The sequence below is a fragment of the Ursus americanus genome, chromosome 10 (genome assembly GCF_024610735.1).
Source record: "Ursus americanus isolate L20-20 chromosome 10, mUrsAme1.1.p, whole genome shotgun sequence".
Lineage (NCBI taxonomy): Eukaryota > Metazoa > Chordata > Mammalia > Carnivora > Ursidae > Ursus > Ursus americanus.
The window spans coordinates 56202532-56224688 of NC_142136.1; the positions used below are offsets into that span (position 1 = coordinate 56202532).

The 22157-nt window shown below is 32.3% G+C and overlaps 1 protein-coding gene across 2 annotated transcripts in view; it reads left to right on the forward strand.

Moving 5' to 3' along the window:
* RB1 (RB transcriptional corepressor 1) overlaps positions 1–22157 on the forward strand; it is a 151875-nt gene that overhangs the window by 54734 nt on the left and 74984 nt on the right. The window contains exons 7-17 of one of the 2 annotated variants that reach the window (XM_045796812.2): positions 1337–1447; positions 3800–3942; positions 6101–6178; positions 8749–8858; positions 9798–9875; positions 13551–13638; positions 16365–16481; positions 17725–17781; positions 17866–17897; positions 17981–18057; positions 19178–19374. In XM_045796812.2, coding sequence (XP_045652768.1) covers positions 1337–1447; positions 3800–3942; positions 6101–6178; positions 8749–8858; positions 9798–9875; positions 13551–13638; positions 16365–16481; positions 17725–17781; positions 17866–17897; positions 17981–18057; positions 19178–19374 — 1088 coding nt within the window. Of the gene's footprint in view, positions 1–1336; positions 1448–3799; positions 3943–6100; positions 6179–8748; positions 8859–9797; positions 9876–13550; positions 13639–16364; positions 16482–17724; positions 17782–17865; positions 17898–17980; positions 18058–19177; positions 19375–22157 lie in introns of those variants that run through there. The other variant, XM_087865149.1, reaches the window with a different exon arrangement.

Genomic DNA, 22157 nt, shown 5'->3' on the forward strand with positions numbered 1-22157 from the left:
TGGGATTCATATTGGTCCCCAGTTCAGCATAGCACATTGGAATCTCTGTGTTTGTCAAAAAGTCAGCTATCAAAAAAATAAAAACCAAAACCAAACCCCTCCCAAAACAACAACAACCAAAAAAAGTTAGCTATTGTTTATTTCCTATGTTTTACCCTTATCCCATCATCAGCAATTTCTCCTCCCTCCAAGTCAGAAGAGGAGGAGATGAGGGTACTCTGAGTCAGTATCTCTCAAATTTGGTGTTGGTCCTAACACTTAGCCAGTACATTTTTTCCTTTTATTTTATTGGGTATTGGAGGAGAATTCTTTGATCTGACTTTACCCTACTACTTTTAACTGTAAGTCCTTGATATCATTCTTTACTTGTATAGTATTTCTTAATAACTTCTAAGTCTGTTACAAACATATGTTTGTACTATACCTATGGATCTAAAAAACCTGCCTGATGCAGGGTTATGTGCTTTTTCACATAGTTTCTGCACCTTCAGTAGTTGTTGGGATTATTAATGATTTAGCAGTCAGATACCAAGAATAGAAAGTGAGCCAAATTAAACTTCCAGAGCAACAAGCAAATATACCATAGCTATATTTGATTATGATTTGTATAGCTACACTATTTTTTTCCTCAGGTATTTATTATATGCATTTATTTCCTCACAGCCCTCCAGTTGTATATTTACTGTATTAACTTTTTAAGATTTTTTTTGTAATAATTTTTTATTATATTATGTTAGTCACCATACAGTACATCCCTGGTTTTTGATGTAAAGTTCCATGATTCATTACTTGCATATAACACCCAGTGCACCAAGATTTTATGCTAAATAATTACTTTATAGATGACTTTTCAGTTATATGTTAATTTTGTTATTAATGGCTTTGGTTATGGTAATATTTTGGAGGGGGTTAAAGTTGAAAATATATGAGGTTTAATAAATAAATAGAATTAAAGATTACCATGTAGCATACTTCAAAATTATTTTCAGAAGTAATGAATTCTATAGCTCTTACAAAAACTGGAAATAAGTTTAAAAAAGCAAAAAACAAAATGAATTAGACATAGGGAATGAACTATAATAATAATTGCTAGATGTCAAATTCTCATGGTAGACTTATACTTCATTTATTTCATAACTTCATGTACTTTTATTTATATTTTATATCAAATTTGAGTTTTTGAAAAACAAAAAAATTTTTTAAGTTCTTTAACATGTCTTTATTCTTGAATAAAACAGTATATGCATATGCCCATACCACAGCTTTCCTTGATTTAAAGATCTCAATCTCGGTCTCTGATCTGTTACTTTACATTGTAAACCTGTTTTATTTTCAGGGGAAGTGTTACAAATGGAGGATGATCTCGTCATCTCATTTCAGTTAATGCTGTGTGTCCTTGACTATTTTATTAAACTCTCACCTCCTGCATTGCTTAAAGAACCATATAGTAAGTATTTTAAATAATTTATGCATCTCCTACATCATTACTCAACAGTTGTTTATTTAATGTTGACTAGGATCAAAACATGGTTCTAGAGCTGAAGGAATGATAAAAAATAAATCAGACGTGGACTCTGCCCTCAAGTATTATAGGATATAGAAGTAGAGATAAGACAAGTAAGCAAGTAAGCAGTATTTGGCCGCTTTCTAAGTGGTCTGGGCCAAAATACAGTAAATGCTATGAGAGATCAGGAAGTGAGAAAGATTTTTAGCTGGGGAGGACCAAGGAAGACGATATAGAAGAGATGGATTTGAACTGAATGTTGAAGAGTAGATAGCATTTGAGTGTTAGGGGAACTTGGGTAGGATATTCCCAGTAAAGAGAAAGTTAAGAGGTAAGGCACAGATGTGAATGAAACTTCTTGAGAAAGAGTGGCCCATTCTGCTGGAGGAGATTGCCTAATTTGTATTATCGGATGCACGATTATTATGTGACTAATTTTTTGTTTTGCATATGGATTGTAATTGATCTACCTCAGTGGGTGATGAGGTGAGAAGTGTTCTTAAATGAAACTAACTGTTGCTAAAAAAAAAATAAACATAAAAAACAATAAAAAATAACTTGCTGAAACAGATAGCATTAAGTAAAGATGAGTATATTCCTTTTAGAATGGAATTGTTTCTTTTGGTGGCATTAAGAATAGAATTTCAAAATCACTTATTATATCACAGAAAAATATAAACTTAACTAAGGCTGAACTGAATTCTTGGTCCCTAAAATCATTGAAGTATTAATAATACTAAAAATAATAGAGGACAGATCAAAACATGGAAGTCTCAGTGTTGTTGGAAGTGCCTGAAAAGCAGAAGCCTAATTATTCTTTTTGAACAATAACCCCATGGAAAATGAAGTTGGAGCAGAATTTTGAAAAATGTGTTTAACATGGTTTGACAGAAAAAGGTCAGTAGCAGAAACCACGTACGGAATGGGAGAAAAAAAAATAGAAAACAAATATATTTTAAAAAATTCTGAATCTGTAAGGATTATATGTTTTTTTTCTCACTTTTTTTCAAGGTTATAAGTTTAATAAATTGATGTAGGATGTTACTTTAGGTTGACAGGTTTTGTTCTTTCGGATTATTCGAAAGTACATTTGAATTCTCTAAGTGCTATGTTAAAGAGAAACCAGGATGAGGTGATAAATTGACTGAGTAGGGTAAACTTCTAATGAACTTTTTATTATGGAGAATTTCAAGTGAATACAAAAGTAAACAGTAGTATAATAAGCCCCACGTACTTAAATTACCTTCAACATATAACTTATGGTCAGTCTGTAGCCCCATTTGCTGCCCAGTTGCATCAACTATATTATTTTGAAGCACATCTTTGCATACCATTTCATCCTTATAAATTTTAATATGTATCTCTAAAAGATAGTCTCTTTAAAACGCATGATGACTACCATTGTCACACCTAAAAATCACTTAATGGTTTCCTAACCTAATACCACCAAATATCTAGTAAGTGTTCAGATTTTTGATTGTCTTATAAAAGTGATTTTAAAACTTTTTCACAGGTTGACTAAATAAGATCTATACCTTATGATTGGTTGATACACTTTTGAGACTTTTAAAAAACTTCCTTCTCCATTTGTCTCTCTCTTTTTTTCCTTATAACTTATTTATTAAATAATTAGGTGGTTTATTCTGTGGGGTTTCTCGTGGTTTAATTTTTTCTGATCGCATCCTGTTGTATAGTTTAACATGTTCCTGTATTCTCTCAATTTCCTATAAATTGTTGCTCAGTCCTGGAGGCAGTTAATACTTTTCATACTTAGTCATCTGTTATCTCTTTAATAGCTGAATTCATTTTCAGTTTGAATTGGCAATACTCAAAATAATACAGGAGATATTTTTTAAATCACCCTTTATCACATAATATTTATATGCTTTTTTTAAAAAAAGCATTATTTACTATGGTATTTGCTCAAACTTTTTAAATTTATTTACTTTTATACTATGTCTAGTAACTGAATCCATAAATACCTTTTTTAAGACTCTTTAAGATAGAAACATTTTTTTCTCCTTACAAATTGAGTAGGATACATTTAGAATTAGTTTATAAATTGGCTATTTCCCTTGCCTTCTCCATATTTGCCTAATAGCAAAAACTATTATCAGTACATAACTTAAAATAGATATTCAATAAATAGATGAAACTGTTAGCCTTTAATGAAGCCTAATAAATAAAAGTAGCAGAATGTTACTAAGATTATTTCTGATCTCCCAAGTTAGAATACTTCATTATTTTATACAGTGGAATGTGCAATTGTTCTTATCTAATTTACCATTTTTACAGAAACAGCTGTAATACCTTTTAATGGTTCACCTCGAACACCAAGGCGAGGTCAGAACAGGAGTGCACGGATAGCAAAACAACTAGAAAATGATACAAGAATTATTGAAGTTCTCTGTAAAGAACATGAATGTAATATAGATGAGGTAATTTAACTTCATGATTTCTTTAAAATGAAGTAGATTTAGATGTAAGTTCTTCCTAACAGTATATACTTCTTTCATGACAAGCTTGCTTTTGTACTTAGTGCCAATTCTTTTGCAGGAAAATATTTAGAAAAAATTTATTTTTCATGTTCAGTTACTTTGATTTTAAAGAGAGTAGCTCCCTTACTCAGGAATCACTGAAAAGGTACATCTTTATGGCAGTAGTTTTCAAATGGATTTGTTCTTTGATTCCTCTGTGGTTGCTGATAACTCCTAATGTTTTAAAATACCCTGCCAAGAAAACCGTGGTGCTTTGGTTTAATGATAAGGAATATCAGCATTAAATTTCTGTTCAACCTATACACTCTTTCCAAATATTACACTAGATGTTAATGGCTGGTAGAGAATACACATGAAAACCCTGGAATTGCTTATCTCGTTCATAGAATCCAGAGTGTTGGAATTGGAAGGAGTCTTAGGAATAATGTACTCCACCTCCTTTTAGTGCTGAGTAAATGAACTTCTAGAGACTGATAGCTAACTACTAACGGGGCTAGACTTTGGGAAATCTGCTACCAGTTGCTCCTTTCAGTGTACTATGCTGTTTCTGTCATACATTGTTATATAGTCCACAGTTTACTACCACCAGATAGATAGCTGTATGAAATGTTGCATCTTTGAAATTTCTCTGTCAATTATGGGAAGGAATGGAGTATGATCTCAAAATCTAGTTTAAGAGTGTTGGAATGATTTGTCAGGATATCCTAATGTTAACACTGTGGCTTTTGTCAGTTTCAATAAAGATATAGATATACCCCTGTGGTTGTAGATGTATCAACCTTAAATATATATATTTACTTTTTTACTTTTCTAGATTCACAAGTAATCTTTGCCAGTAAGCTCACAAACGTAGTTGAAATTTTTTTTTTAATCCAGTCTATTGCTAAGTCCTTCAAGATAATGAATATGCATAAATGCAGTTTTCTAATTCCCGGTTGTTAATTCTCTGGGTTTCAGAACTACTTCTAAAATTTCATTTCTAAAATCAGGAATAAGTCATAAAAATTTTTTTTTCATTTTAAATAACTCTTTTTTATAATTTAGAATATAGGAATGATTTTTAAAGTATAGCTGATTAATAACTATGGTAGTAATTGACATTAATTGACACTTGATTATTTAGATACAGCATTTTTGGTTATATAACTATTGGTTAGTTACATTAATGGCTATATAATTATTGGTTAGTTAACACTAAATGGTTAACTAGAACTACCTACTTTATAAATACTCCAGTTAAATGGGAGTTAATTAAAAAACAAAATTAATAAGTTACAGGAGCCTCATTCTTGCAACTTATTTTGAAGAAGATATGAACTGATATTATTTCCACCTTAATAAATGTAGACTTCAAATTTGGAAAAGTTAAATGAAAATAAGTAAGTTGTTTAAAATTTTGTAACACACTGGAAGTATAAAACAGGCAGGAATGTAACTCCAGGTTTCCTGATTACAGTCTTTATTATCCATGTTAAATAAATGTAGCATGCTTTTTTATGGAACTGCATCATTCTACAAAATATTGTTATTTGATTTTGAATTGAATTACTGGGTATTCTTTATGTGTGTGGAATAATTTTCTTGTAAAAACAGGCTATTCTCCTGAATTTATGCTAAAATAATTGACTTGATGTTTCCTAAGCTAGCTATCAGATGATGAGTGTGAAGTGCCTAAAAATACGCTTGAGGGAGAAATCGGAAACAGTATAGAGATGAGAAGAGACTTGACTGTGATGATAGATTGGGTTTTAATTCTAGCACTGCCACGTCCTAGCTGTGTAACTTTGGTCAAGTTGCTTAATTTTTTTGAGCCATCTTTTTATCATCTGTTAAATGTAGAATATTGAAATTGGTTTCAATGGGTTTTCTTCTTATAAATCCTATTTCATTAATAGTTCTCTACTCTGCTTCCATTCTAAGACTTGAAATCTGCCTCACATAAGTTAAAAAGTAAATAATTGAATTAATTATAAATATCACTAGGTTGAATGTAAGTCATTGATCAAAATGTCAGTTAACACTTTCATTCTAAGGTTAATAGTGACAAAGATTAAGTTTTTTTATTTTAATGACTATGTTGTAACTTTATCTTTTTCAGGTGAAAAATGTTTATTTCAAAAATTTCATACCTTTTATGAATTCTCTTGGAATTGTAGCTTCTAATGGACTTCCAGAGGTAATCTGAAAGAAAATTAGTAAAAAGTTAATGTATTTGGGGACTTTTGGGAGGGAGGAGTAGCTGTCTAATTTCTTTTTTTTTTTTTTTAAGATTTAATTACTTATTTGAGAGAGAGAGAGCACAAGCAGGGGGAGGGACAGAGGAAGAGAGAGAAGCAGACTCCCCGCTGAGCAGGGAAGCCCAACTCCCAGGACCCTGGGATCATGACCTGAGCCAAAGGCAAATGCTTAACTCACTGACCCACCCAGACACCCCACTGTCTAATTTAAAATTACTTTTTATTAAATATTTTTTGTCCAAGGAAAGAAATCTAAGTAGAATTTTGGTGAACCAACTTTATATAAGTAACAAAAACCTTTTGAATATATATTCACGTGTATAAATAAGCAGCATTTGTAATTTGTGCTAAAAATTTATTTGTACTGAAATTGTTCAAAAAACAAAGTGTAGGCTTTTGAATTTCTGAATGCCGCCATATTTAAGTATAACTAAATACGCACAATCACATTTGATTCTAATTTGCTCTGCATCTTTAAGCGTAGGATCCGCGGACTGAGGCCACCAACATGACCGGCATCACTGTATTGTGAAGCATCTCTTGATATTTAAACTACTTAATTGAAAATACATTCAGTTGAAACGGCTGTGATTATATTGCAGAAATGTTTTACCTTAGTGGTGTGCCATCCATCTATCTGTTTCTTTTCACATTTTGCCTTAAATGTCTTGCTCTTCAGTGAGAACAGAACAACTGAGAGCTTTATGTGGTAAGACGAAATATGTGGAGAAAAGGATGCTTAGATAAATGATGAAAAGGATGCTTAGAAGCACCTGGCAGTAGTTACCAAGACCAAAAGACATGAAATCAGATATCTAGTCTGCTGATTCTGTGACCTAAATTCGTGGCTAGTCCTTGAATCAATAAACGTACTCATCCAACAGTTATTTATTGAATGCTTAATATATGGCAGGCATTGTGCTAGATATTATCCATAAGAGATTAACTCCCAGTCTCTGTCATTCAGGTGTTGGTGGGAGAAAAACAAAGAAAGAGAACACTAGCAGGAGTCTGGTAGAAGTATGCACAAGTTGCTGTGATATCTCAGAGGAGGGCCACCTAATCCAAAGTGGGGCATATAGGTTTTGTGGAAAACTGTTTGGAGGTGTGATTTCTGAGCTGAATAAGCTTTATGAGAAATGGCATTTCCAGTGTTAGAAATTATAGATTCAAAGGGACAGTGATATGGGATAGTGCGGTGTGTTCAGTGAACTCCAACTAATTCGTTAAGATGGGGATGCAGGGCAGAAGACCTGTGAGATAGACTAGAGAGGCAAGAAAAGGGGCCAAACGTTGTATTACTGAGTTTTCTTATTAACTGATATACCAAAATATGGGCTGTTCAGAGCTCTAAAGAAGTTTGGACACTCATTGTAATCTTTCTTCCTTTAGAAAGGATTACATAGGATGTAATAGAAATCTTAAGATAAACCTTACATTTACCCCAGCATTTTTCATATAGCACTAATAGCTGCCAATCAAATAAATGACTGATAATTAGTGCCTCACTAAGATCAGGCAGGAACAATGATTAAGCTTAACCCGAATGACTGTTTTACCTTAAATACCTAAAACTTGTCAAAAAATTTACGTTTAACTGGATTTCTTCCTGCCGCTCTTTTTGAAATGCAATTTTAGTTCTCTTAGGTTAGAAACCCTCAGACTTTAAAAGTCATAGCAGAAGGGTGCCTGGGTGGCTCCAGTCAACTGGTTAAGTGACTGCCTTTGGCCCAGGTCATGATCCCAGGATTCTGGCACCAAGTCCCACATCAGGCTCCTTGCTCAGTGGGGAGCGTGCTTCTCCCTCTGCCTGCAGCTTCCCCAGCTTGTACTCTGTCTTTCTCTCTCTGACAAATAAATAAATAAAAATTTTGATTAAAAAAAAAAAGTCATAGTAGAAGTCATGCCGAATAGTTGTCTGTTGGGTATTGGTTTTTAAATTAGAAAATTATCAATCAGGACTTATAAAAGAATTACAGATTCTAGCAAATGAAGAAGTATCTGAGATTAGGAATACATTGTGCAAATATATTAATTGGGCCAATTAATTGAGCAAATGCTCCTGTCCAAGACACTTAACTAAAGGGAGTTAGAGTGCATCAAACGATTTAAAAAAGGTAGGGAGAATATGTAATCAAGAGATTTGTTATGTTCGAAAAATATTTTTATATTGATAAGCATAGTGGAAGATTAGAAGTGAGAGATGTATGGGATGTTTGGAGGACCTTGGCAATTAAGTGGTTATAATAATACCTACTGTTTTGTGTTATTGGTGATCATCTACATAAAATTCTAATAAGTGAGATGCATGTGTAAAATTGGTTTAAAATTAGAGTTAAAAATAGCAATTTTTAATGGCACTTTTAGATACGCTTTATTTTTTTTGCATGTGAACTCTGTATATTATAAAATGAAGTATATGTACAAAGATTCTTAAATCTATACTTCTGTGGACTGAGAGTTGTAATGATATGAAAAGGATAATCATCAGTATTTTTTTTCTTTTGAGGTGGAAAGTCTCTCTAAACAATATGAAGAGATTTACCTTAAAAACAAAGATCTTGATGCAAGATTATTTCTGGATCATGATAAAACTCTTCAGGCTGATCCTATAGACAGGTATTGTACGTGGTCTGATTTTACCTGTTGAGATGCTTTTGCTATAGATTGATTTTAATATAGTTAGATTAAATAGGTTTTTATTTAACTTCATGATCTTTATCATTTATAATAAGTTACTTCAAATGCCTTTCTATAAAGCTAATAATAAGGTGAACAGTATTCTAAGCATATAATATACAAATAGAGATTTAATGTGAATTGTCCTCTATAACAACTATTTTTTTTATTAAGCTGAATTTAATTTTAAAACGTACACTAAAAGAATTGTTGAAGTAATTATTTTACTTAAGTAGTGGTCTCTTTTTCCCACCCTTTCATCTGCTATTACTTGCTTGGTTCTTTTTTTTTTTTTTTTTTAAATGTTAATATAAAAGTATATTCTCTTGAATTATGTAGAATTCTAAAGTAGGAATGATTGAGAGTAATTACAAAAAAATTTGAATGATTATAAAGATGTTTAATTTTATGTCTTTAGCATGAAATCTTTTAATATGTAACTGAAAAAATATATAATTTGTAGGTTAAACACAAATAACATGTTTCAAATTTTATTTAAGTCAAAGTAAAGTTTTTGGAAGGCATAATGATTGAAAAACTTGGACTTTGGTATTTTTTAATACTGAACAGCTTGGTTCATAATACCATCTAACATCTAGAGATAACATCTAACTTCCACTTTTAAAAAATTGTTAATGATTGGTAACCCTGTTTTTCATAAACCTAGTGGAAGAAACCCAACTTAAAAACAATGGTGAAAAACATAAAATTTTATTTGTTTAAGCAGCTTTTGTATCATCTGTTTCCTATCTCTTCTGTTATTGACTTACCATTTTGTATGATGGTATGAGGCAACAAGTAATATACTACTGCTCTTTTGACTCATGAAAAACAAATTGTGCATTTTCAATCTGAATGACTTTGCTTATCATTATTTAGTTTTGAAATGCAGAGAACGCCACGAAAAAGTAACTCTGATGAAGAGGTGAATGTGATTCTTCCACAGACTCCAGTTAGGTATGAATTTTATTACTTTTGATTTTCATTATAATTATTTATTTCATGCCTTATAGTACTTTGAGTTTGTTTGTTTGTTCTGTTATATGTTTATATATACATGCAACAAATATATATTGAATGCTCTTTCCCTGCCAGGTATTTTACTAGTTGCTGAGGATATGATTATTAAACCTAGTTCTGCCTGACCTTAAGGAATATAACCTAGAATGGGAATGTGTTTCATCTCAGTAAATAAAAAAGGAAAAAAATATATCATCATCCTTTGCTCTGCATACAAATTAGAGGGATTAAAACCATTTTTCTGTCCTTTTCCTCACTTCCCACATCTAACCTGCTGTTAAGTCTTATTGACTCTGCCTTTAAAATATCTCTAGTCCCTCTCCTGTCCTCCATTTGCACTCTCACCACCTTTGTCCAGGATCTCTTCCTCTTTGTTTTGGATTTTTTGCAGTACCCTACTAAGTGATCTTGCTACTTGCTACTCTCCTCTCTGTTCCTCTCTCCCCGCACCAAATATTTTCTCCAAAGAGCCCCAGAATAATATTCTAGAAATCTGAGTCAGATCATGTTCATGCTGCTGTCAAACCTTTCGACTGCTTCCTGTTGCAGCACACTCCTTCTCAGTGCCTACAAGACTCCCTCACAGTGCCTACAAGACTCCCTCACAGTGCCTACAAGACCTTACATGATCCAGCTTCTGTTAGCTCTCTAAGCTCATCTTGTTTTCCTGCTCATTATGTACTAGCTAGTTTCCCGAATGCTCCAGGCTCTTCTTTTGTACTTGAGAACTTCCACACTTGCTTGTCCCTCTTCTTGAAACTCTTCCTTCTTTTTTTTTTTTGCTTCTGTGAATTACCAATAGGTACTCTTCCTTTAGGTTCAGCACAAATATTACTTTTTAAAAGATTTCTCTCTGAAGTGTTTTCTTTTATTCTTCTTTTTCATAGTATCCTGTTCTGTTCCTTCATAGTGTATATCACAATTTGTAATTAAAAATTAATTTGTTTGTTTGCTTGTTTTCGCCAATACCCATAGTAGCCTTTAAGTTTGATATCATGTGGACCATGACTTTTTTGTTCACCATTTAATAATTAGGACCTAGGGTAATATTTGGTACATAGTGGGCAATCAGTAATATTTTTCAAATGACTATGCAGACATATAAAGATACATTTCTGTAGAAGTGTAAAATATAGTAATAAACTTTTGACAAACCAATGAGATGGCACAGAAGGGACTTTATGAAGAAGGGACTTTATTGAACTGAATTTTGAAACATGAAAGTCTGTGACACAGGAGACTGGCATTTTAGGGAGTAGGAATAGCATGTGCAAAGGCATGGAAGTATAAAACAACACGATGTGTCTGTGGAACTATTAGCAGCTCTGTATTGACTCACTAAATAGGAAGATGAAATGGCAGGAGAGGAGGGTGAATACTAGATCCTGAAGGGCCTCATATGCCATACTCATAAGTTTGGACTTTAGCTTGTGCCCGATTTGGCCTGTTGCTATATATGGGTGTTAAATAGGGGTAAGGATAAAATTAGACTTGATTTTTGAAAGTTTATGTGGTAGTATTTTGTGAGGGGATGGACTAAGGAGGACATGGTGAGAAATAGACCTGTCAATCTGTCATAGTGGTTCTTAACCAAGGGTGCAAATTAGAGTAACCTGAGGAGGTTTTTTTCCAAACTACAGATGCTTAGACCCTACTGCCATACACATAGTGAGTCAAAATCCTTGGACTGCTCTATTGCAGTAATTCAGCTGAGAAATGCTGAAGATCTGAACCAAGAGTAGGCAATTGGAATGAAGGAACAAGAACAGGTTTGATAAATATTTGATGAATTCATACTTAGAATATTATTCATGAGGCATTTATGGGACACGAAGAAGTACTAAGTAGTAGGATATACGGATCTTACAGATTTGAGAATCATTCAGGAAAGTTAAAACCATAAAAATAGATGAGTTTGCCTGAAGTAAAGGTATAATGGCAAGAATGGCTGGCTAAGAGCTGAGCCCTAAAGAATGCTAGCATGTATTTATTTATTTATGTATTTATGTGTTTATGTATTTATTTCAATTAGCCAACATATAGTACATCATTAGATTTTGAGGTAGTGTTCAACAATTCATTAGTTGTGTATAACACCCAGAATGCTAGCATTTAAATACTAATTAAAGAGAATGAGAGGGCTGCCCAGAGAATGGAGCCAAAAAATCTAAGGGGTGGAGGGAATTTTAGGAAAGAGCAGGTGTTTGAGTGTCACATACGTCAAGGAAATCAAGTGTCAGAACAATTGGGAAAGATCTTTTGCTGTTAGCAGTTATTTGTGGCTTTAGACATCGTGGGCTTAAGTGGATTAGAAGATATAAAAGTTATAGAAGCAATAATATTTGAAAGGTGAGGAAGTAAAAATATCAGTTGAGAGAGGTACAATAGTTTGGTGTAATAATAAGGAAGATACAAAAAAAATATCAGGATTATTTGTCATCTTTTTTCCTAAATGGCAACTTTCACCAAAGAGGTTAAAAGACTTAAAGACAAGTTCTTTTTTCCAAGCTGAGCAAATGACATCGGTTCTAATTCTTACTGAGGTTAGAAAAAAGAAAAAAATGCTCACTGAGCATGTTTGCTAAATAATATTTAAGGAGTCTTTCAGCCATAAACATTCTATATTTCTTTGCATCAGTAAACAGTACCTACAGTAGTAATGTCCTGATACTCCAAAATTGGAACATTAGTATTTACTGTACAACACACACACACAAAATTACAGAATTAAAGAAATCTTAAGGGACTGACCCAATTTCATGCTTTCACAGTGATGACTTCTAAAATTATGTACGCTTGCATCTGAAGACCTCTATAATGGAAAGTCACATGCTTCTTCATTTGAATTATGATATAGCCTACCATTTTTATTTGAAAAACTTTAATATTTGATTGTAATAATGTTTTTCTTAAAAAATTATCATTTTGATACCGGTTTATATGTTTTCTTCTTAAAATATCATTAATTTGGCCAATTAATATTTTATTGAAATGTAGTTTTATTAGTAAATAAATGTATCAGTTCTTCAATTATAAGCTTAGTGATTATGAACATGTTCTTTCTTAATGGTTTAAAAAAAATGTAATTCCCTTTTGCAACTATGTGGGTGGAACAATTACCATATGATGTCACTGATAGGTGGGATTAACAAAACAGAGGATCATAGGGGAAGAGAGGAAAAAATTAAACAAGACAAAACCAGAGAGGGAGATAAGCCATAAGAGACTCTTAATCATAGGAAACAAACTGAGGGTTGCTGGAGGGGAAGGGGATGGGGGGATGGGATAAAGTGATGGACATTAAGGAGGGCATGTGATGCAATGAGCACTGGGTGTTGTACAAGACTGATGAATCACAGACTTGTACTTCTGAAAGCAATGATACATTGTATGCTAATTAAAAAAAAAGAATGAGAGGAAAAAAAATGTCATTCCTTGTAAGCAACAGTACACTAAGGGTTTTGTAAAGTCTTATTTCAGAGAACTTCTTAAAGATAATTAGGAAGTAGTTTGAAAGATTGATTTAACTTGTGAAAAAGATACATTTTGTTTATTTGTTTTCCTTCATTGCTTAATATTTCTTCCTGTTTTTTTTTTTTTTTTTTTGTCCAGGACTGTTATGAATACTATCCAACAATTAATGATGATCTTAAATTCAGCAAGTGATCAACCATCAGAAAATTTGATTTCCTATTTTAATGTAAGCCATAAATGAAACGTTATTATTGTGTTATCTTGACAAAGAAATTTGAAATTAAAAGTTAAAATACTGAGAATTTTAAAAAATATCTCCCAACCAACACGTCCTTGTCTCTTACCTTACTTCTTGCCTTTTTCAACCCTCCAAATTAGATATTGGTAGTATTATATTATTTTGGTAGTGTTATTTCTAGATTTTTTTCATGTTTGCTGTTTGCCTTGCTCATCATTCTTTTTTGCAACTTAGACCTCATTTCTGATTTCATTTTCTTTCCTCCTCAGATACATACTTTAATAATTCCTTTAGTGAGGGATAGTTTGGGGTGAACTTATAAGGTTTTTGTTTTGTTTTTTGTCTTAAGGTATCTTTACTCTTATTTTTTATAAGATAGTTTAGCTGAATCTTTAGTCTAGATTGATGTTTACTTTCTCTTAGATATTTGTAGATCATACTTTACTATTCCTGGTTCTCTTTGTTGCTATTTAAGAAATCTGTGAATCTAGGGACTCCTGGGTGGCTCAGTCGTTAAGCGTCTGCCTTCGGCTCAGGGCGTGATCCCGGCGTTCTGGGATCGAGCCCCGCATGGGGCTCCTCTGCTGGGAGCCTGCTTTTTCCTCTCCCACTCCCCCTGCTTCTGTTCCCTCTCTTGCTGGCTGTCTCTCCGTCAAATAAATAAATAAAATCTTAAAAAAAAAAAAAGAAATCTGTGAATCTAACTGTTGTTTTGTTATAGATCTTTTCTGTCTGCTTTTTCAATCTTTTCTTTGAATGTGATAATAGGATTTAACATTTGTCATATCTCTACAGTCTTTTTTATCCTATATTCAGCCCATTTTTATTTACATTTCTTGCTGGACCTGTGTGCATTGCAGTTTACAACTCCCGTAGACCTGAGTTTGACATCTGAAGGGCCACTGCTATTTACACAAAAGGGAGAGAGAAGGAGATAATGAAAACTAGCATCTGTGTTACTTGCTTGCTTCTTCACTCCTTATTTAAATTCAAATGAGGGTTAGGACTCACTGAAAAACTCATCCATGGAAATTGGATAAAGTCAGGAGAATTATTAAAATTTGGGTGGAAAGGCTAACAAATCTGTTCTTTAACTTAGCAGCAGAAAATTTAGATAATGGGGTTTTTTGGTCGCTAGTATTTTTTGGTCACTAACATCTTAAAATGGAACTCTTCATGTTCTTATTTTTGAATAGTATGGACATTTTAACAATATTAATCCTTCCAATCTATGAGCATGAAATATCTTTGCATTTATTTCTGTCTTCTTTAGTTTCTTTCATCAATGCCTTATAGTTTTCCAAGTACAGGTTTTTCATCTCCTTGCTTAAATTTATTCCTAGGTATTTTATTCTTTTAGATGCATTTGTAAATGGGATTGTTTTCTTAATTTCTCTTGTTAGTTCATTATTAGTGCATAGAAACAAGCCTGATTTCTGTCTATTGATTTTATATCCTGCAACTTTACTGAATTAGTTTATTCTAACAGTTTTTTGATAGAGTCTTTAGGTTTTTTTTTTTTAAATATAATATCATGTCATGTGTCAGTAAACACAGTTTTACTTCTTCCTTTCCAATTTGGATGCCTCTTAGTTTTCTTGCCAGATTGCTCTGGCTAGGACTTTCAGTACTATGTTGAGTAAGGGGAGAGTGGGCTTCTTTGTCTTGTTTCTGCTCTTACAGGAAAATCTGTCAGCTTTTCACTGTTGAGTACAATATTAGCTGTGGGCTTATCATATATGGCCTTTATTATGTTGAAGTATATTCCCTCTATACACTCTTTGTTGAGAGGTTTTATCATAAAGGGATGTTGAATTTTGTCAAGTGTTTTCTGCATCTATTGAGATGATCATATGATTTTTATCCTGCATTTTGTTAATGTATCACACTGATTTGTGAGTGTTGAAACATCCTGGCATCCCTGGAATAAATCTCACCTGATTGTGGTATATGATCCCTTAATGGATTGTTGAGTTTGGTCCGCTAATAGTTTGTTGAGGATTTTGCATTTACATTCATCAGGGATATTGGCCTTTTCTTGTGGTGTCCTTGTCTGGTTTTGATGTCAGGGTAATGCTGGCTTTGTAAAGTGTGTTTGGAAGTGTTTCCTCCTCTTCTATTCTTTTGGAGGGGCTTGAGAAGTTTTGTTATTCTTTTTTGAATGTTTGGTAAAATTCATCATTGGAGCTGTCTGGATCTTGACTTCTGTTACTTGGGTCGTTTTTGATTATTGATTCACCCTCCTTACTATTAATCAATCTGTTCATATTTTCTGTTTCTTCATGGTTCAGATTTGGTAGGTTGTATGTTTCTAAGAATTTATCTTTTTTTAAATTTTTTTAGAATTTCTAGTTTGTTGGTGTATAATTGTTCATAGTAGTCAATTATGATCCTTTGTATTTCCATGGTGTTAGTTTATAACATCTATGAGACTTTTTTTGATGGGTGGAAAGGCTAACAAATCTGTTCTTTAACTTAGCAGCAGAAAATTTAGATAATGGGGTTTTTTTGGTCGCTAGTATTTTTTGGTCACTAACATCTTAAAATGGAACTCTTCATGTTCTTATTTTCAGTAGTTGTGTTTACCTAGTTTTTGTGGAAGTGTTTCCATGGTATAAATAATTGAAAGTGAAAATTATATCTTATAGGACAGGCAATGTTAATTCTGATTAAACAGTATCCTCAACATCGATTTATGTTTTTCCTCTTTAAAGAACTGCACAGTGAATCCAAAGGAAAGTATCCTGAAAAGAGTGAAGGATGTTGGATACATCTTTAAAGAGAAATTTGCTAAAGCTGTGGGACAGGGATGTATGGAAATTGGGTCACAGGTAACTTGAGTCATTTTGATTAGTGTCACTATATGGGAAATAACCAGAAATGAGATATCTTTCCAATTTGTAAAAGTATCATAATAGTATTTGTCCTATATTGGTAGATTCTGTATCTCAGCTGCCTGTGTATGCTACTGTTTATGGAAAACTTTATAACAAAATTCCCTTTACACCATTACAGAAACCAAAAGTAAACATGTAGAAAGTTTTAGAAAAAATGTAGATGTTTAAAAAATATAAGTACAAAAAAGTTAAAATCTTTGATGCTGTTACATTTTTGTATATATTCTTTGGCTTCTACATATATGAATATTCATGAATGCATATACTTAGATAAATGGGACATATACATGCTATTATTGGTGATATTATTGAGTGATATTAGTTTTACTATTACTATTATTATTTCAGAAAATCTACAACCTATACTTTGGGTATGAGTATGGGCTCTGAATCATAACCCTGGGTTTATATCTGGTTCTACCATTTATGAGCTGTCATTTAACTTCTCAGAGATTCAAGTTTCTATATTTGCTCTGCTTTGTTGTTGGCATTAGTGAGATAACATATAAAAATATGTTTGAAAACTGTAATCTATATACATTTCAGTGTAGTGAGGTTATATTTTTTTATGCTAACCATGTTTTAAATAATAGTGTTTAGAAGTCTTTTTTGGTTGTGTATGAAATTTATGCTTGTAATTTGAATGAAGGAATATGGCTTGTGTGTTATTTATCTAAAATTTGGTTATTCTTTGAACTAATAGGAATTATTTATTTGGTTAAAACTTTTTGCTGATCAGTTGGGTCCAATTTTTGCAATGACAGTTTTATGGACAGACTGTTCTCAATTCTGGAGAGTTATCTTGAAAATACATGTTCTAAAAAAAAAAAGAAAATACATGTTCTAGGCCACAAGAAGTATCACATTAGTATGTAAAATGTTTAAAATAGTACCAGGTGTGTAACATATCCTGTGTGTGTGTTTCTTTTGAATGATGAAGGCTGAAGCAGAATGAAGGAAAACGAAAACCAAGTACTGGACCTTCCCTCTTGATAATTTATTGGGAATGTTACGCATCATTTTTTGGAAGTCTTGAGTTTTAGACAAGCTAGCTTTTGTGATCTCTTGGTATTCATATTCCTAAGAAGTATCAGAAATGTGTTTAAAGAGAAACCTTCATAAAAATTAATAATTGTGATTTTCTAAACTAGTGGAATCTAATTTTTTTTCTTTGTAGCGATACAAAGTTGGAGTCCGATTGTATTACCGAGTAATGGAATCCATGCTTAAATCGGTAAGTTAAAAAGAGCATAATAGAAAAAAATTCAATCCTGACACAAAAAAGGCATCAGCTAAACATTTTTTAAATCTGTTTTAGGAAGAAGAACGATTATCCATTCAAAATTTTAGGTAAATTTTTTAGTTTTAGTAAAACAGTTCCTTCTTTTTTATAAAAATAAATGTTTCAAAATCATTCTTTTCTTTTCCTTTAGCAAACTGCTGAATGACAACATCTTTCATATGTCTTTGTTGGCATGCGCCCTTGAGGTTGTAATGGCTACATATAGCAGTAAGTTAAATTTTAGTAAATAAACATTTTAGTTCAATTTAAAGTTAAAAAAATTTATCTAAGATGTGGTGTGTTTTTTGGGGGGGGGTGGAGTTAAGGAGGCAATATGCATAATGTAGATTGGTATATACTGAAGAATGCAGTTGGTCACCATAAATCATTAAATGGATTATTATCTGAATTATTTCAGGTCATCTTGGTAATAGTACTTCACTAGGCTCTTACTCTGGGCTATCCTGAGTCCAGGAAATGTACCTATTGAAATCCCTCCAAGACAGGAGATTGTAAATTACCAAAGGAGTACAAACAAGTAGCATTTACCTATATGGAAACACTGCTATAGATTCTATGGTCATGAAACCAAAGGTTAGAGCTAGAGTCCACAAGATAAACAGAGGCCACTCATGGTATTTTCTTCTAAATATAATTTTAGACATGTATTGTTTTGCAAATAATTTTGCAAATGTTAAGAAGTTTTGTTTGCAAAAAAAAAAAAGGAAATTTACCTAATCATACAAATACACAATAAAAGAGAAACATATATGGAAAACTATGAATCCTCATTAATAACCAAAAAATGCACCTTTGAAAGAGTTATCATTTTCTAACCGAATTAGCAAATCTTAAAGAATCCTTCCCTCCCCACATCAGGGATTAATGAGATCGTGAAAATGGATATGCTAATGCATTGCTGGTTAGATATTAAACCTGTTCCTGATATGTTTAGACTATTTAAACCCTTGAAAATTTGATATAAGCATGAGCCCTCTATTTAGGAAAAAGATATGTGCACATACACTCAGAATTTAGAAGTCTATTTCCTATGAGTCTATGGAAAAAATCCTGTTCTATGGGTGCCTGACTGGCTCAGTCAGTAGAGCACACAACTTTCCATCTCATGGTCGTGAGTTCAAGTCCCATGTTGGGTATGGAGACTACTTAAAAAAAATTTAAAAAACAAAACAAAAAAAAAAACAAAACACTGCTCTAAATAAAAATTTTCGTTTAGCTTTTCTTCTGTGTTTTAAAATTTTTGTTTGATAAAACCTTCCAAACTGAAAATACGTAATTTAAGGCTTAACATTTCATACCTAAGTTACATTTTTTCTTTCATTTTTAGGAAGTACATCTCAGAATCTTGATACTGGAACAGATTTGTCCTTCCCATGGATTCTGAATGTACTTAATTTAAAAGCATTTGATTTTTACAAAGTGATTGAAAGTTTTATCAAAGCAGAAGCCAACTTGACCAGAGAAATGATAAAACATTTAGAACGATGTGAACATCGAATCATGGAATCACTTGCATGGCTCTCTGTAAGTAAATAGCTAAAATAATTGAAGATATTAATATGCAAATGGATAACAATTATCTGTTAGTGAGAGATATTTGCTAAAATTTACCTCAAGAGCAAATATGCAAGTTAATGAATAATGCAATTTCAGTGTATAGCCCAAGAGTTAAGTGGAATATTAAAATGGAGTTTTCTTTTAGTTGGGCTCCCCAGACCATTTGATACAATGATTTATTTAGGAATACCTTTAATTAAAACATGGCACTTTAAAACAAAGCAGAACTCCTTAAAGTATTTGAGCAGTATATTTAAAATAGAGGTGTCATGTTTGAAAATTTAAATGCTGTTAAATTCCAACAAAGTGGTAAAAATTGGAATTATGTTATTTAGGTGATTTAACAAAGTACAGTTTTCTGGTTTAATTTATTTGTATTTCTTTTTGTTCTATCATTAAAGGTAGTCCAAAAATATACACTATTGTTCAATTATAGTTATTGTTTATAGCATTATAGGAGCACAAATCTTATTCTCTAGGTATTCTATTTATAGCATATAAGCTATTGATAAGGCTTTTGTTCCATAAAGATGGCATTTTCTATGTAGTAGTAGTAAAATACTTATTTGAAGTTCTTCTATGTTATGCTGTTTTAATCTGCATAGTTGGGTAATACTTTATGACTCATCAGATTTGTAGATTAATGTAGAGTTGGTTTCTTTTGAAACTGTGTTGCTTGCTAAGCATATAACTTTTCATTTATGCCGGTATATAGAAATGTCAATGAAAACATTAAGACTTTAGTTACACTAGAATTCTACTCTGTATGTGTAATCCTTAGTTTTAATTTTTTGATGTTTTAAAAACTTAATGGCTAAGAGATAACTTATTTCTTAGTGTCTTCTTGTGCTGCTGTATGAGCAGAGCAGATAGAACAGGAGAGAAGTAGGGGAAGTTGATAGAAAGCCATTACATTGCTATAATTGAATTTAGTAACTCCATTATACAGGAGCTTCTACTTTATAAAAAAAGGAATGGTTAGAAATCTAGGGGGTTTCTGGGGGATTAAGTGAGAATGACAAAAATGAATCAATAGATAAATAAATAAATATAATAAGTAAGAAGTACTTTTCAGAGGCTGATGTGCCCTCTCCTTCTAGACATGGAAATAAAGACATTACTATATCATATGAAAGTGACTTTTTATTTCTTTTAGAGAATTATTTTTTTCCCATCAGTACACATCTGCAGCATGGCTTATATTGGGGTAGACATTGTGAAGATACAGAAAAGACATGGGCTCTGAAAATTGTGGAGGAAATAGAAATTTACTGTTTATAAATTGCTTGTGCTCAAGCCTTTTTATTTCAATTACTGGTGTTCTAGGATTCTAAACAATATCCCTTTGTTTTTGAGAATTTTTGGAGAAAAAGTGACATGCCCAAAGTCAGAAGTGTATAATTTAATAATAGGATGTGGAAGTCATAAGCCTCTACATTTAAATTTTAAATGTGGTTCATATCTCTAGGAGATAATATTATAGATGATTTTTACTGTCATATATTTTTAATGTTTGAACTTTTAAAAAACATTTTTTTACTTTTAAAATTTTTACTTTTTTAATCTTTAAGAGACTAGAGTAACCATGATAAGTCATACCACACAAATGGAATACTATGAAATTTTCCTTTGAGAATAATTGACATTTTAGAGAAGGTACATACATATCATAGATATATTTGAGCTTTCACAGACTTTTTTTTTAAACTGAAATATAACATATATACAGAAAAGTATGTATTACAAGTTTATAGTTTGAATTTTTCATAAATTGAACACACTCCTGTTACCAGCACTCAGATTAAGAATCAGAGCAAACTTTAATAGTCTGATGATTCTGTATCACAATAAGAATTTTTTATTAAACTGTAGATTCAAACAGTATTGTTTACCTAGGGAAACATCAAGTGAGGTACTACTTACTTTTCCCTCCTAATTATTTAGTAAAAGAAGAAACATCATCGTGTTTTTAATGGTTGTATGGGGAAGGGTTCCAGCATCTTTGCTTCACAGTCATGAGAAATAATAAATCAAGAACAGAATAATTTGAAAGAAAAAGCACACCTTTCTTTGTTTTGATCCCAGAGAGATTAACAGGCAATATATAAGTATAAAATGCTAAACAATCTATTGAAAAACCTGGTGAAATCTTGTTCCCTGGAAATTTAAAGGAATTAGAGGTGATTTAGAACAAACCATACCTAAGGGTTAGATTAAATGACTTCCAGATGTTTAGGCCTTTTAAATCTGTTAAGCAGTTTATAATGCCAGCAGATAATGAAGTGAGATTCGGATATCTTATTTTTAGTATATTCAAAATTCATCAGATTTTTCTCAATAAAACCTTTGTAAACCAAGATACACAAGGTACTTTATTTTCTAAATGGTCTCTCTTCCCGGGAATATTGTGGACTCTTCCTATTGATCTCCCTGCATCTCTAACTACCTTAAGACTGTTTCTCTGGCAGCAACCAGAGAAATCTTTTTTAAAATGCAAATATCATCATGCTAACTCAAACAGAAACCTTCTGTGAGGGACCTATGCATCTGGTGATGATGGAGGAAGATCCAGCCATATGACTCCCTTCAAAAAAGACAGTTATAAAACCTCTACATGATTTGGAAAGCCAACTGCCTGAAATCTCTGGACAGGAAGGATAGACAGACTTTTCAGGAGAGAAGAGGAGCTCTGAGCCTGGGAAGGAAGTTTTTAGCTAAGTGGGGAAGTGTAACCGGACGGGGAGGGGGTG